This window comes from Antechinus flavipes, chromosome 2, assembly GCF_016432865.1.
Source record: "Antechinus flavipes isolate AdamAnt ecotype Samford, QLD, Australia chromosome 2, AdamAnt_v2, whole genome shotgun sequence".
NCBI lineage: Eukaryota > Metazoa > Chordata > Mammalia > Dasyuromorphia > Dasyuridae > Antechinus > Antechinus flavipes.
Window position 1 is genome coordinate 310,722,117 of NC_067399.1, and position 17,884 is coordinate 310,740,000.

The 17,884-nt window shown below is 30.9% G+C and overlaps 1 protein-coding gene across 1 annotated transcript in view; it reads left to right on the plus strand.

The window, feature by feature from the left end:
• Positions 1–17,884, plus strand: part of CEP128 (centrosomal protein 128) — a 547,917-nt gene that overhangs the window by 197,854 nt on the left and 332,179 nt on the right. Inside the window, exon 17 of the mRNA XM_051973667.1 lies at positions 15,258–15,434. Within this exon, the coding sequence (XP_051829627.1) occupies positions 15,258–15,434 (177 nt within the window). The remainder of the gene's footprint in view (positions 1–15,257; positions 15,435–17,884) is intronic.

The window sequence follows — 17,884 nt, forward strand, 5'->3', positions numbered from 1 at the left end:
GAAGGCACCAACAGGCTTGAATAATAGAGATAAATCTGAGAATTGCCTTATGCTTAAAAGCACCATAGGCAGTGAATTAATATAAATACTTAACATTCATGCATTTAATGGTAGGTATTTTAACTACTTAGAAGTTAATTTACAGGAAAAAATAGACTAGCTTATTTTGTGTTCTCAATAGATTCTTATCAAACCTAGACAAATGTAACTAAAAGATAAGCATGAAAGAAATTAAGAAGTTGAACAGTAAGTCTCTTATGTTAAAGGAATATACATATATCTTAGCTGTGCCTATCATATTTACAAAAGTTATCTCTTTTTGAGTAGAGTAAAATTTTTGTAAATAAATGCAGAAAAAGACAAACACAACAAAAACATTTGGAGAAAGAATTCAAACTTAAATGGAGATTGATCATCTTTAACTTAAGGCATTTCTGAGTTAAAGAAAACATCATTGCAACTGTAGAGAATTTTATATAAGAAAATGACAGCAAGGAGACAACATATCAAAACTTTTGTGATAAAGTTAAGTAGCCTTGAGGGAAATATTTACAACTCTAAACATTTTCATCACCAAAAAAGAATAGATCAATGAATTGAGAATACAACTACCAAAAAACTATATAACTAAGAAATAATTTTTAAAATGAACCAAATAACAAAACAGAAAATTTAAATATCAGAGATCACCAAAATTGAGTGGGAAATGTCCATTGAATTGCTGAATATCCCCCAAACCTGATAATGAATGAAATCAATGTACATTATACAGTTTTGTTTTTAAAAATGAAAATTAAAAAAAAAATCAAGTACTAACATAAAAATAAAAAGTATGGCAAATGAAGAAATATAGGTAATTATTAGAAATGCCAAATTATAGACTACTAAAACTGAAAATTTAAATTAAATGGATGAATAGTTAAAATAAAATAATCTAAAATAGCCAGATTAGTGGAATAAAAACAGTGGATTTCAATAATTCATTATCAGAAAAAGAAATTGAATAAGCTATAAAAGATAAGAAAAAACAAAACACAGGACCAAATGCAGTTATAAATTATGCCACATGGTTAAAGAAGAGTTAATTTCAGTATTAAAAATTTGTTTGTAAAAGTAGGATATAGGGGCAGATAGAGAGCACAATGGATAGAACAATAGGCCTGAAGTCAGGAAGACCTGAGTGAAGTTCTGCCTCAAATACTTAATACTTCTTAGCTGTGTGACTTGTATAAATCATTTAATCCCAACTGTCTCATAAAATATATACACATATATACATATATATACATATACATATACACACACACATATATAAAATGTTTAAAAGTACGATATAATTTTACTCCCCCAATTTTTTTTATAAGACAAAAATGATTTTGATAACTAAATAAATTAAAGAAAAAACAGTGAAAGAAAACTATAGACTAATAAATTCTTAATATTGATATAAAACATCTATGTAAAATTTTCACAAAGAGGCTATATCAATATCAAAAAATGAGTTCACTAAGATTAGGTAGGTTTTATGCCAGAAATAGAAAATTCTTTTATTATTACGGAAATTTTAAATGTAATTGAAAAAAAATTAATAGCAGAAACATTAAAATCATATGACTATCAAAAGCAAAAAGTTTTGGATGAAGTACAATATCCACTTTGTTAAAACACTTAAATCTGAGCAATAAATGGATATTTAATTTTATAATAGCTTCTGAATCTAAGAGCTAGAATTATATGTAATAAAGATTAAATTATAAATTTTTAAATATAAGATCAGGGATAAAGCAAGAGTATCATTATCATTAATATTATTTCCTAAGTACCAAAGCCAGTTATAGCAATATGACAAATTGAAATTGAAGGACTAACCAAAAGAAATTTTACTTTTTGTATGCATTTGACAATGTGTATAAAGAGCCTTGAGTTACTGAAGATTAATTGAAATACTAATTATAGCAAATGAACAAGATATAAAATAAAACCATACAAATTGTTTTCCATTCTATATACCACAAAACCCATCAAGGATAACTAGAAAAAGGAATTCTATTTAAAAATAACTATAGAATTGGAGTCTAATTTAAAACACATGATTATCCTTTACAAAAAATAAAACTAACCTATATCTAAATTAGTGAAAGGATAGAAATTTTTCCTTTTGGGGCCATACAAAAATGATGAAAATAAAAGTAATGACATTATTACTTAGATTTATCTTTTTTGCTTCATGCCAATCAAATGATCAAATGATTATTATAAAGAACAATGAAAAACAATTGCAAAATTTATTTGGGATAAGAGTTTGCACTTTTTATATGACACAGGAGCTAAGAATGATTATTACATTTGTAAATAAAGCTTCATTGTGTTTTTTATAATGTAAAAAACCCTCTTAGCTCCAGGATCAATATTTGGACATGTGAAAAAGCTAGAAAACAGTCTGGCAGAAACTTGTATTAAACCATGATCTCACATCAAAAACTATAGTAATCTCCAAATTAATATATGCACTAGATATGGTCATTTCATAATAAAATTATAAGTGTAATGAAAATAAATTGAGTTTATATATATATATATTATATATATATATATATAATATATATATATATATATATATAACCATAGATATATAATACTGAGGTTCACAAAAATATAAAATGAGCAGTTTGAACAAAAAAAAAGCATTAAAAGTAGAAGTGAGATTGGAAACAGTGAAGAAATAATTTTTAGAAATTTTTTTGATAAAAGTTTTATAACTAAAATATATAAGGAAGTGAATCAATTGTATAAGAATAATCTCCTGGATTAGAGGTGAACCATGATGAACCACTTTCTTAGAGAGAGGTTAATGGATTTGATGCAAATGAGACATATATTTGTAGACATTAACAGTGTAGGAATATATTTTGATTGAGTACTTACTAAGAATTTTTTTCTTTTTAAATTTGTTTCAATAGAAAGAAAAAAGTTGGAAGGGGAGAAAAATAAATGCTTTGTTAATAGGAAAAAATGAAGTTTAAAAAAGAAGCATTCATAAGATGAGAATCAATCTCCAATAAGTAACTATTCAAAGGATATGGCTGCTCAGTTCTTAAAATCCAACATAATATATATGTGAAAAATACTCCAAATCAATTACAGTTAAAGATTCAAATTAACTCTTAAACTCTACTTCATATATATCAAATTGGTTGGAATTGCAAAAATGGAAAATAAGTTATTGAAAAGGCCACAAGAAGAAAGCAGGCACTCTGGTGTACTGTTTGACAACTGTGAATAGTTCAAACCATTCTGGAAAGCAATTTGGAACAACAGCCAAAAAAAGTAACTAACTGGTACGTGCCCTTTGATTCATTGATGTCACTATTAGACTGCTATCCCAGAGAAATCAAAGAAAAAGGGAAAATGATCCATATATCCAAAAAGTTTCATAACATCCATTTTTATTTTTATTTATTTGTAAAAATTTACTTTATTTATTTTCTTTTTTTATTACAGCTTTTTATTTACAAAACACATAGATGAATAATTTTTCAACATTGAACCTTACTAAACCTTCTGTTCTAAATTTTCCCCTTCTTTCCCCTACCCTTTCCCATAGATGGCAGGTAGTCCAATACATGTTAAATATGAATGACATCAGTTTTTGTTATAGCAAAGAGTTATTTTAAAAAAAAATGTGCCCATTAGTTGGGAATGGCTGAACAAATTATGGCATGAAGATATAACAGAATATTATTGTACCTTAAGCAATGATGAAAAGTATGGTTTTATAGAAAACTGAAGGTTTATGTGATTTGATGCAGAATAAACAGAACAAAAACAGAAGAATATATACAATTGCAATAATAATATAATGATAAGTTTTTAAAAAGATTTAACTGACCCATTTGATGACCATCTATATGTCCACTGGTCCAATGAGGAAGCATTCTTTCCTTCTCTTAACAAAGGCCTGATAGAGTCAAAGTGAAGAATAAGATATACAGTTTTGAACATGGCAGATATGTAGAATTGTGGAGTTCCTCTATACTTACTTGCATGTTTACTTACTTGTAATGATTGCCTTTTTTCCCTTGTTTTTTTTCTCTTGGGCTTGGTGGAGAGATGGGCGCTAACAGTAGTGGTTCCAGGAAATTAAAGATAAGAAAGTCATTGAAACATTTTTAATACCCTATGAAGAGAACAGAAAGAAGTATAGGAAGAAACACAGACAAGCAGGATAGCTTTGAGATTATACTTTTGAATCTATTATATACTTTCAAAAAGCAAACCATTATGTGGTTCTCTTCAACATGAGATGATTCAATTCAGTTCCAATTGTTTAGTGATGAAGAGAGCCATCTCTACTCAGAGAAAGGACTGTGGGGAGTGAGTGTGGTTCACCACATAGCATTTTCACTCTTTTTGTTTGCATTTTATTTTGCTTTTTTCTCTCTTTTATTCTTTAACAGGTTTGATTTGATTTTTCTTGTGCAGCATGATAATTGTATAAATATGTGTGCATATATTAAATTTAACATATATTTCTACCATGTTTAACGTATATTGGATTACTCGCCATCTAGGGGAGGGCATGGAGGAATGGGAGGGAAATTGGTACACAGGATTTTGCAAGGGCTACTGTTGAAGAATTGTCCATCCATATGATTTAAAAATAAAAAGCTTTAATAAAAAAAAATTAAATTAAATTAAATTAAGAAAAAAACAAACTATTTTAAATATAGATAAAAGTTTCACATATAATCCTTTTTACTGTTCTGATTTTTTTTATGGAAATATTCATCGAGTTGGCATTTGTGATGTTCAACAACAAAACAAAATAAAACAAGAAAACAGCAACAACATAGAAAAAAACCAAAAAAGATATTAAAGGTAGGGTCCCTAGTAGTGGTAGATCTTGAATTATAGTATAAAATAGTAATCATCAAACTGTTTGCTACCATCGTAACCAGAGAAAAAGTGTTTATTCAGATTATTCACATAGAATTTAGTGTAGCATAGTATTCAGTAAACCCAAGAGTATCAAGTGTTTGAGTATGGACTCATTATTCAACAAAAAATGCTAGGAAAGTTGGAGAGCTAGCTGTCATTTACTCAGTTTAGACCAATATACCACAATACCATATGTCATATATCACAATAAGCTTCAAATAGATACGTGTTCTAGATACAAACAGTTGTATTTTAAACAAATTACAAAAATGCCTAGAAAATACCTTCTGCAATATGGATGGGGAAGGATTTTCAGGTTAAACAAAAGGTAGCAATAATCTGAAAAGATAGAATGGACAATTTTGATTACATAAATTTTAAAAGTTTTATAACTTTCAAAATCGGTGAATTTAGACTTAGGAGGAAAATTTAGTGGAAAAAATATTTTCAGAAAAGTTTTCTGACAAAATCTGTTATCTAGAATAGATAAGAAATTGGTCTAAATTTCACAATATAGATATGTTATTTTTTTTTTTATTCTTTAAATAACTTTTTATTGACCAGGGTAATTTTTTTTAAAGCATTATTCCTTGCACTCACTTCTGTTCTGATTTTTCCCCTCCTTCCTTCCACCCCCTCCGCCAGATGGCAAGCAGTCCTTTACATGTTGAATAAGTTACAGTATATCTATACAATATATGTGTGCAGAACCGAAAAGTTTTCTTATTACACAGGGAGAATTGGATTCAGAAGGTATAAATAACCCAGGAAGAAAAACAAAAATGCAAGCAGTTTATATTCATTTCCCAGTGTTCTTTCTTTGGGTGTAGCTGCTTCTGTCCATCCTTGATCAATTGAAACTGAATTAGCTCTCTTTATCGAAGAGATCCACTTCCATCAGAATACATATAGATACGTTATAAAAAATTATTATTGTTATTATTATGACCAGGCAGTTTTCAAAAGAAGAAACCCAAAGTTCATGAAAAAGGAAAAATATAATTGGCAAAGAGCTTGAGATGGGAGTGGGAACATACACTCTAATGCACTCTGGTAGAGCTGTATAATAAGTTAGTATTCTGGAACACAATTTGGACCCATTCTTCCAAACTAATACTAAAACTAAGCTGCAAGATCTTAATAATACAAACCCATTGAAATCAAAGAAAGAGGGAAAGGATTGATATGGACAAAATTATTCACAGGAAAACTTTGTTGTATCTATAAACTGGAAATGAAGTGATTTTCTAACTGTTGGAAACTATATGAACAAAGTATGATATATGAATATGAAGGGGTGGTATTGTGCCATTAAAAAAAAAAAGAACAATTACTTAAAGACAGATTCAGAGAAGTCTTGGAAAAGTTGCATAAACTGATACAAAATGGCATAGCACCAGGAAAAAATGTATACAGTGACTACAATAATGAAAGAAAAACAGCTGTGAAAGACTTAGAACTGTTGATTAATGTATAGATTGATCAGTCAGGAATCTGGAAAACTAATAATAAAACATACTTATTAGCAGAGAAGTAGTGTAATCAAATATATTTTCATTCATGATCAACTCAAGAATTTGTTTTGACTTTTATTTGTGATGAGGAGGCAGCCTAAAGATGGGGGGAAAGACAAAGGAAGTGGTGCAGCTTTGTGAATGGAAGAGATTGTAGGGCAGTAAGATAGTGATAAAAAAAGAAAAAGACATATGTCAATGAAATATTAAAAATATTTGGTGAAGAGACTAGAATTTCAGAAAGTAGACATGCACAACAAGCACAGCAAGGTTGGTATTATTAAGGTAAATTTTATATGTTACTTTAAAAACCAAGATGTATATAATAAAGAATTGCTGTTTCCTCTGAAAAAGATGAGGTAATTGATTACTTTGCCAACCATGAAATTACTGTCTATTTGATTGTTGATGGGAATTTAAAGTAATTCCCATGGATACTGACGTAATGAATCATGAGAAAATTAGCAAAAAAATTAGAGAAAAGAAACAAAAAAAGTCAAAAGAAAGGAATATGGTAAATTTCAAGAAGCTAGATAGTAGAATTTGTGGTACATAGCTCTCTTTATTTAGCGTTTACTTTCCTGCTTTATTTAGCATTTAATAGGACTAGTAATCATTTCAGATAGAGAAGAAAAGAGGAGTATAACATGGAGGAATTTGATTTAGGGGTAAACATGATATTTTGAGTTATTCTGTCTAGATATGTTGAATATCCAGAAATTCTGAATCTCGGATTTGATTCTTGAAATTAGGGTATACATGTATATTAAATTTCAGTTAGAGCAGTTGAGAAGCTCAGTGGAGAGAGTACTAGGTCAGGAGTCAGCAAGACTCATCTTCCTGATACTTTGTAGTGATTCTGGGCAAGTTATTTAATCATATAAAATGACCATTTGTAAAATAAGCTAGAGACAAACTATTCCAGTTTTTTTGCCAAGAAAACCCCAAATGGGATCAGGAAGAGTTAAACATGACTGAAAAAAATGACAGAACAAAAATTTTGTCAGGTAGGTAGAGAGATGGATAGAGCACTAGGCTTAGAGTCAGGAATATCTAGGTTCAAATGCTGCCTCAGACACTTATTATGTGACCTTGAGTAAGTCATTTATCCCTTTTTGCTTCAATTTACTCATCTGTAAAATGAGCTAGAGAAGGAAATGGCAAACCACTCCAGTAATCTTTGCCAAGAAAATTACAAATTTTGAATGAAGAGTCAGACTGAAATGTACTGAACAAGAAGAAGAACAACAATAACAACAAAAGTATCAGTAATATAATATTATATGGATTATAACTGCAGAGACCTGCATGCAGAGTAGAAGACCTAGGTTTGAATATCAATTTTTGATACTAGGTATTTAGGCAGAAAAGATGATAAGCTCGTATTCATACATATTGAATTTGAGTTGTTTATAGGACATATGAGATTTCTACCAACTCTATCATAAAGCCATGGTCCAGTAAAATAAAGCAAGGTTTGGTGTTGCCCCAAGCAGCAAAGTTATGTTTTTTTTTTTAAATACCCATTAACTCATTTAATACTACCTATTAAAAACTATATAAATACATGTTCAACCTATATAGGATTGCCTGTTGTCTTGAGAAGGGAGGGAAAGCGGGATTTGGAAAACAAGGTTTTGCAAAGCTGAATATTGAAGACTATCTTTGCAGGTATTTGGAAAAATCAAATACTATTAAAACAAAAAAAAAAAACAAAACAACAACAACAACAAAACTATGAATACCCATAAGAAAAATGAACATTCTCAGTAGAACAATGGAAAAAGAACATGTCCCAAGCAATAAACTTTGCGGTTTGTCCAAAAAGTAAATAGTACCACTGTAGAATTTTAAGGAGTGAAATGTTATGTTTAATTCTGCTTGCATAGTGAATTATTTTGATTGCTTGACAAAATATGGGTTGGAGAAGAATGTGGAGCTTCTGAAGAATTTATAATATCTCAGACAAAAAGCAACTAGTCTGAATCAAATTGTGTAATAAATCAGCAGAATCAAGGGGCGGAGCCAAAATGGTGGACAGTGTGCAGGTCTTTGAGCTCTTCCTGGCTTCCCTCAGATCAACACCAGCTCAAACTTCTGAATGAGTTTTGGAGTGACCGAACCCACAAATATTTGGAGTGTAACAAATTTCCAACAGAAGATATTTTGGAAGAATTTCAAGAAAGGTCTCTGGCTGGCAGGGGGGGAAGTATTCCAGTACAGGCGCAGGGCAGAGAGAGCTAGGGAGGAAAGGCTTCTGCATGCAGGGGGAATCTAATGGGAGGCTTTTAGACAAAACACAGCATTGTGAGCATTGGCTACTCTGTCCTGGGTCAGAAACCAGTGGACCAGCAATTCCTTGTACTTGTGTACTTCTATTTGAAACTTCTGGGCAAATGTCTTGAAATTGTTACTATTTTTTTGGCTTATCCAGTGGAGCAATCAGTTTCTTTGGATATCTTTTATAATATCCTGAAGATGCTGATAAATGCAATATGTACTTAATAAGTGCTACTTGAATGAAGAAATCTAGAAAGGAACAAGTCTATAAAAATGCTATTGTAGTGAAATCCAAAGATGAATCAGTTCAGGTATTTCATCAAAACTGAAAAGAACTTGGTAGTTGAAAGAAGACTACAGTTAGAGTTGGATCTTAGTTAAGAAATAATACAAAGTAACAGTAGTTGGTTGGCAATACAATCAATGTTTTGACTTTAGCACCTAAACAGTTCTTGAAATGATTATTTGGCTTTTAGGTAGATATGAAGGCTTGGAGTTTGTGCTGACTTGTAGGGCCAAAGGCTATTTTATTGTCAGAACTCATGAGGGCAGACCATTTTCAGTAGGAGGGAGCAAGCCTTTCAAGCCAAAACATTATTTCTACTTGTGACAGGTAGTGATGCCGAGAGGAATATAATCATCATGAAGTCTTGGAAGGTCAAAACATAACCATGCCAGATGGCAGTTCATTTCTGTCATTGTTATTTTGCTTTTCCCAGTTTCCCATTGGCTTTGGAGTTGAACCTCTTGGTGTTCTGAACCATGGTCTTGTTTACTCCACTCATTTCTATCATTTTTGGTCTGCTTGTCTGATAAAAGAATGTAGGCTCACAAATTTAGAGTTTAAAGACACATAGATTATGATCCTAGGCTATTATTATAACAATTTCTTTCCCCTATTGGAAGAAAATCTAATTTATCCATATAATTAGGTATATGGAATTAACTAAATATTGGGGTGGCCAGGTTATTGCTACCTTGACTAAGCTGGGTTTTTGTGATTATATTCTTACTTTTTATAGATCACTGATTAATTGTGATCAAGTCAAGAATACTGGTATTTAATAGATTCAATGCATTCTCTACTGGATTCAAAAAATACGTCAATCAGGCACACCTCAATTCTGATTTCAGGATTGTGTCAATGATGACAATTCTCTGTTTTAATGTTTGTATGAAAATAGACTTTTACAAATTCAGGTAAACCCAAATATTGCTTAGAGTTTAGCGAAAATAAAAAATTTGTTCATCTAGGACCTACTGGTCTACTACTACCAAGTCTTGTTCTACCTTTTTAGCATTTCTTCATCTCTTATAGTTCTTCCCTTCATATCACTTCATATCACATATCACATGGTCACCAACTGAGTATGGTATCTTGTTTCTTCTTGAGCTATGGTAATAACTTTAACAACTTTTTTCCCTTTTATTTTTAGAGATAATTTTGTTTTCATTACTTGGTCTATATATTTGAAAAAAAATTTCTGTTACATGTGGTGTTTTTAAATCATCCCATTCAGTTCTTTATAGGAATTCTGCAACAGCCTATTTAAGATATGTCCTTTTCAATAATGGTTAGGCTCAGATTTACATGCTATATTTTCTTGTTATATCTTGAACTTCCTTGCACTTTGGAACTTAATTCCTTTCCCTCTTGTAGTTTATGGTGGATGCAGAATAGTCTTATATCTTGATATTTTTTCCTCTTATAATGGGACATCTTCCTCTTGATTACTTCCAGATTTTGTTATTTGTCATTGAAATTATAAATTTAATCAGCATGGGTGTTGGGATTTGTAATATAGTCTGTCCCCAACCTTACTGATCCATGAATTAATTACATATTAACACATTCTTCCATGTATTCAGAAGTTCAGTGCAATTCCTTGTATTTTTTCACACAATATGGTATTCAAGTTTTAGCCTTGTCATGTCCTGACAAACCTGTATTCCTTAAATTTTCTATACAATTCTGTCTTCAAAATCAATGTTTTGCTTGGATAGAGACCATATTTCCTTAGATATTATTACTTTTTGTGTCTCTTCTTTTTACCTTTTATTTCTGTGTGTTAACTCTTTACTACTATGTTTGCTATTCTGTTCATTTATTCTCTCTTTTGTTAATTTGTTAAGATTTGCCATCATGGATTCAGTTTTTTTTTTTTTTTTTTTGGCTGATTTCTACTGTACAGCCATACATGCTGCTTTCACAATTTGTATGTATCCTTTAAACCATTCAGGAACATTTTGCTGTGGCTCCATGCTCCTTGAGCATTCATAGCCTCCTCTGCCTTCTCATATATTGATTCAGTTTCTTCTTATATTGGGCAATATTTATTCATTGATGTCTGAATTAAATTAGCTGAACTAAAGGCCCAGGGAAAGGAGGTAGAATTGAATTTTGTTCCAATGCTGCCAAACCATGGTGACTGATGGTGGAAGTGGGTATTGAGTATATTCAGGAGCAGAGATTAGATTTATTAGCTCTTAGTTCATTGGGTTCTTCCCTTGTTAGGTCTCTTGGATGGTACTATTAGACCCTGGAAGAAGCTAAAATTGCTTTATTTCTTGCACATGATTACTGTTTTAGGAAGGATTAAGAGGGTGTGAAAGTGTTTAGTTCTCTTTCTTGACCACTTAATCTAGAAATCCACAATGGCTTCTGATTTGGCTTCTCAATTCCAGTATTTCTCCTTCTCTAATCCATACTCCATACAGCTGCCAAAAATTTGGATCTGTCATTTAGCAGCTCAGAAATCCTTGGTGGCTTTTTGATGTCTCTAAGGGTAAACTACAAATTCCTGTTTTTGCTATTTAATGTCTTGTACAATTTAATTCCAGCCTCCCTTTTACCATAGTACACATAATAGTCACTTAAAGTGTTTTTTTTTTTTTTGATTGGTTAACATTACATAAATATGGAAAGGCTGTATGGTCTGGAACCAGCTAAATATAATAAGTTGAGATGAGTCTTTAATCCCTTTACATTGTCTGCACTCTCATGAGTTCAGCCTTCCAGCTTTCTATATTTCATCTCCCATCACTGTTCTTTTACACTTCTTTCATTTCACTGGAATACTTTCTTTATTCCCTTTTACCTCTTTAATCCATAGTATCCTTTATCATAGAGTAATTTGGATGGTATGCCTAAATGTTAATCTCTTCTTATTCTTTCTTTTGCATTCCCCAACTTACTTGTTTTTGGCTATCTATCTGTCTGTCTGTCTATCTATCTATCTATCTATCTATCTATTGATTTGTGCCCTTGACCACATCCCTTATCAGTCATATAAATCAATCAAACAGTAATAAGCCTTTTTAAAACACCTGCTATATGCCAGGCATGGTGTTAGGCATTGGTACTATAAAAACAAAAGCATAACAATTCCTTCCCTTAATGAATTTATATTTATTTGTAATTTAATTTAAGAGATTTAATACCTTAAAATTTTAAGTTTAATACTTTTAAATACTTAATTTAAGTAATTTAACACTTTTAAAAATAATTATCATTTTATTTAGTACTATTTGTATTCTAAATAATCTAGTATAATGGAATACTGTTGTCTTATTAAAAATGATAAATGAGCTGATTTTAGAAAGGCCAGGAAAGATTTACATGTTGCTGAGAGGTAAAACCAGGAATACAGGATCCACAGTAATAGCAGGATTGTGTGATGATCAACTATGAAAGCCTTGGTTCTTCTCAGTGATTCAGCGATTCAAGATAATTCCAATAATCTCTGGACAGAAAATGCCATCAGCATCCAGAGAGAGAACTATGGAGATTGAATGTAAATCAACACATGCCATGTTCATTCCCCTCCCCCACCTTTTTTTTTTTTGTTGTTGTTTATTTTCTTTTCTCTCTTGGTTTTTCTCTTTTGTTTTGATCTTTCTCTCCCAACATGATTCATAAAGAAATGTGTATTAAAATTAATGTATATATATATATAAAATCAGAAAAAGGAAAAAAAAAAGGAATGATTTTCCATGGATCAGCATTCCTTGACGTAGCTGTTCATAACTCAACATTGATATATATGGTCCAACAATTTTAGCATGATATAAAATTTGTCTCTTTTCACCATGAGAGTTAGTGATAGAATTGTAACTTTACCATATGTCAAAAAATGTGTGAGCTGGTGAAGAAAGAGCTACAGGTTTCATTACTAAAGTTAGAAGGTAGGTTTGCATGCTACTGTGATACAGAATACACTGAATGTGGGTTTAAGCATGCTGTTTTCACTTTTTAGTGTTTATTTTTCTTTTCTCTTGGTTTTTCACTTCGTTCTCATTTTTCTTTCACATGACTGATATTGAGATATGTTTAACATGATTGTACATGTATAATCTATATCAGATTGCTTACTATCTTGGGGAGGAGTGGGGGAAAGAAGAGAGGGAGAAAAAAATTTGGAATTCAAAATCTTATAGAAATGAATTGGGATCACATGTAATTAGAAAAATAAAATACCATTGAAATAAAAAAAAAAGTGTTCCAGAGTGCAAGAGAATAAGAACCTGAGTTAGGGTGATGGTTTTGTGGTACAGACAAGGGTATGAATATGAGAAGTGTGACAGAGGTAAAAATGACAAGATTTGTCAACTGTTTGAATATGTAGTCTTAATGAAAGTGAAGAGCTTGGGTTTAGTACTGTTTGTGATTCTTGGATAATTGCTTTCAACAAAAATAGGGAGATTTGGAGCACAAATAGATTTTTTTGGGAAAAGCTGAGTTCTTGTATATTACAAGAGATAGAGAAAAGAGAAAAGTATAACTTGGGAAAAATAAAATGATGGGAAATTCAGAGTAATTTTAACTATGAATGTGAATGGGATGAACTCTTCCATAAAATGAAAGCAGATAGCAGACTGGATTAAAAGCCAGACTCCTGTAATCTGTTGTTTACAAGAAACACATTTAAAGTAGAATGATACATAGAAAGGTAAAAGGTTGGAGCATAATCTGTTATGCTTCAGCTAAAGTAAAAAAGGCAGGGTTAGCAATCTGGATCTCAATTCAAGCAAAAGCAAAAATAAATCTAATTATTTGAGATAAGGAAGGAAACTACATTTTGCTAAAGGGTACCAGAGATAATGAAATGATATCAATACTAAACATATGCATCAAATGGTAGTATATAGATTCCTAGAGGAGACATTAAGAAATCTACAAGAAGAAATAGACAGCAAAACTATACTAGGGGGATCTTAATCTTGCTCTATCAGAACTAGATAAATCAAACCACAAAATAAATAAGAAAGAAGTTAAGAAAATAAATATGACAGAAAAGTTAGTTATGGCTGCTCTTTGGAGAAAATTGAATGGGGACAGAAAGGAATATATTTTTTTCTTGGCAGTACATAGAACTTGTATAAAAATTGACTATTTCTTAGCGCATAAAGACCTCAAAACCAAAAGCAGAAAGACAAAAATAATAAATGCATCTTTTTCAGGTTATGATGCCATAAAAATTAATGTAATAAAGGTCCAGGGAAAAATAGACCAAAAATTAATTGGAAACGAATCCTAAAGAATGAGTGGGTAAAATAACAAATCATAGACATAATTGATAATTTCATCCAAGATAATGAAAATAATGAGACCACATGCCAAAATTTATGAGATTCAGCCCAAGCAATTTTTAGGGGAAATTGTATATCTCTATGCTTACTTGAAGTAGATACATAGATAAAGATAAAGCAGTTATTAAACATGTATTATATGGTAGGCTCTGTGCTTAAGTTCTGGAAATACAAATAAAAGCCAAAAAAGAGGAATTTGTATTTCAGTGTGGGAAGATAGCATACAAAAATGAATTGAAAATCTGTAAGATGCAAAAGTCTGGAAATTTAAGAGTGGAGAAATGTTGAATTTGAGATGCCTCTCAGACTTATTCCATGGGAACTTTTTTCCTTATGATATTTTTCTGAATTTATATTACCATTTTGGTTCCTTCACATTTCTATGACCTAAGAGTATTTATAAGATTTTCATATTTAAGAATTTAATTGAACTTTTCTGTTTTACACAGCTTCAATGAGATAATAATGGTAATAATTTTTTTTTTCTGGAGAGTTAGCTAAAACATACAAGCTCATTTAGACTACTTCTTTCTCTCTTTGTCTATTTTTCCTAAGTTTTAAATAAATTTTTCATAAACTTAAAGCCAGTTTTGTGGTATCAGTTTTTGCTCTGATCCATTAGTGGAAATATGATTTTAATATGGTACAAAATTTCCTTTCAACTATTACTCCTCCTTTCCCCAGACTTTGCTTGGTAAAATAATTACCACATTTCTATCTTGCCAGATACTCAGCTCATCAATTGCAAGCTCTACTATTGTTGAATTCTCAGTAGCTTTTCTTCAAATAATGAATAAGTAGTATATTTATTTTGTTGTGGTAATGAGAATAAAGGTTTTCTCCCTCTATCCCATTTGTGGATTTTGTACCAATTCACAAGTGTTTTTTGCCTTCATTTAATAATTAACTTTTATTATTGTTTCTTTTCTTATTTAGGAAAAACAGCTACACAATGATGAAGAATATTTAAGGAGAATGGAAGAAACCAAGCACCAACTCAAGGATCAGCTCCTTTCTATGGAAACAGAACAGGAATCCATTTTTGATATGTTAGGAAGGGAAATTGATACAGCTTGTGAAATATTCTCTAGTGACTGTTTGGATAAATTCAAAGTAATTATAATTTCTTTTTGTGTGTTTTATATTTTTCTTTATTTGATGATGGATGATTTTACTCAGATTTATATGCATTTTTGCCTATTAGTCCAATTTTTTAAAATAAAATTATGAGGGAAACCAAAACAGTAACCCTTAATTTTTAAAAATTAGGTGACATATCCTTTAGTAAAGTCATGAAATATGCTGCTTCTTTCTGTCTGAATTGTTAAAAGATGATGTGTGATTATGCCTCTTAGTAACCAATACTTTACTATAAAAAGAATAGTGATTTCTCTCTTCTTTTGATCTGACTTTCAATAGTAGCAATAGTGCAGGAACTTTACTGAAAAAACCTGTGTTCTGCTACTGATTCTGCAATTCTGTGAGTAGTTATAGGCAGTGTACTTTAATTCCATTATACTTTCTTAATATATTCATAAAAAAAGCCATCATATAACTAAATCACATTGTAAAACCCTTGGGAGAATATGTTGGAATACACATGATAGGAAATATTTTGAGTTTTTTGAAAAAAATATTCTACATAATTCCCAAGTATCATTATTACTTCATATAGCAAAGTGCACTGTGCTTATTTTTTGTGCAAATAATTCTTTTTGTAATTGTCATTGACCATTGTACTTTTCTACTTTAACAGCAGGACCTATAGGATTGTAGATTGAATTAGAAAGGACATTAAAGATCAACTAATTTAATCCCCTCATTTTATGAATAGTCTGAAGATTTGACAACAATGGATAAAAATAATGAGCCTTATTTTTCAGTGCCTTTTCTTTTTTAAAATAGCATCACAAAAATACAGATTTGGAAATGATCTTAAAGGTAATACCATTTCACACCTACCTAAATTACGGATGCTTTCTATAACATCCTCAGTGGCTAGTTATCCCATTTATGTTTTGAAGCCACAAGTACAAAAAGACGTTACCTCTGAGAGGGCTGATTCTTAATTTTGTTTAATTCCAATTGTTTAGAAATTGTCCTTAATATTGTGCTGAGCTCTTCTACTTGCTGGTCCTGATTTACCCATTAAAGCCAAGCAGAACAAATTTCAACCCCTTTCCACAAGACAGCTCTTCAGATATTCGAAAATTGTTATCATGTCATCTATAAGCTTTCTTTGCTCTGGGCTGAATATCCCCATATCCTTCAATGATTCCTTACATGACTTAAAGACCATTACTATCCTACTCAACCCTTTTCTGAAATGCTCTAATTGATCAATATTTCTTCTAAAATATAGTACTTAGAACTGAATATAATAGACTTTTGTTTCACTTTTATTCTTCCTTTAGTGTTTTCTTCCTTTCTTCCAATATTTCCTTCCATAAGAATAAATGATTTTGGGGGAAATGCAAATCAGAAGATAATTTAGTTTGTACAAAAATAATTCAACATGCTTTATCAAAACAATATTTTTTTCTTTAAAAAAAAATCAGTATTTCGTTTGTCAAAGTAGTAGACCTTTTCTCCCTTAAGAAAAAAATTTCAGGACAGTTGGCCACTGTGGATTACAGTGGATAGAGTACCAGTCCTGAAGTCAGGAGGACCTGAGTTTAAATCTGGTCTCAGACACTTAACACTTACTGTTAGTAAGTGTGTGACCCTTGGCAAATCACTTAACCCCAATTGCCTCATCAAAAAACAGAAAAGAAATTTTCATAGTAAGTTAATGTATATTAGTTCAGGTTAGATAACTATTAGGTTTATTATAATTATTCTTACTTGAGACATCTGTTATCCTAAAAAAAAAATAACAATTTCAACTAGTATCATATATCAATAAAGCCATCCTTGTTTATTTTTAAATATTATGATTTTAAGATTTATCATGCACCATATATTTATAAGATACCTGAAATTTACTAATAATTACAAGCCATTAGGTCATATGTAGACCTAAGATCATAGCTCTGGGATGGAAGAAATTTTAGGCTGTAGAATATGGGCTTCTCATTTTACATATAAAGAAACTGATTCAGAAAGAATAAATGACTTGCTTTAGGTCACTCAGTACTAGAGTTTGTATTTATTTCTTTTTGGTCTCAATCTCAACAGAGGTTGAACAGTGCAGAAATATCACATGGGAAAAAAGGGAAATAATAGCATAACTGTACACTTGGAACAAAAAGCAGTTGTTTTAAATGTTCTCCTTAAGGAGGACAGAGCTTAATGCCCTGAGGAGGTAGCAGCTTCTTATCCTCCACAGATTTATAAAGTAGAGCTACAGAAGTCTGCAGCAAAGATTTTCCCTAGGAAGAGTCATTTGTAAAAGAGAAGCATAATTGTGATTTTGGAAACTCCCTGACCAGGACTATTGAGACAGCTCAATAGTTGTCTATTAACATAAATATATATGTGCAGAAGTTGAAGGGACTTTAGAGACCATTTACTCTAGTTTACTTTTTAGATGAGGAAACTGTTCTAATATCATGGTAGTATGC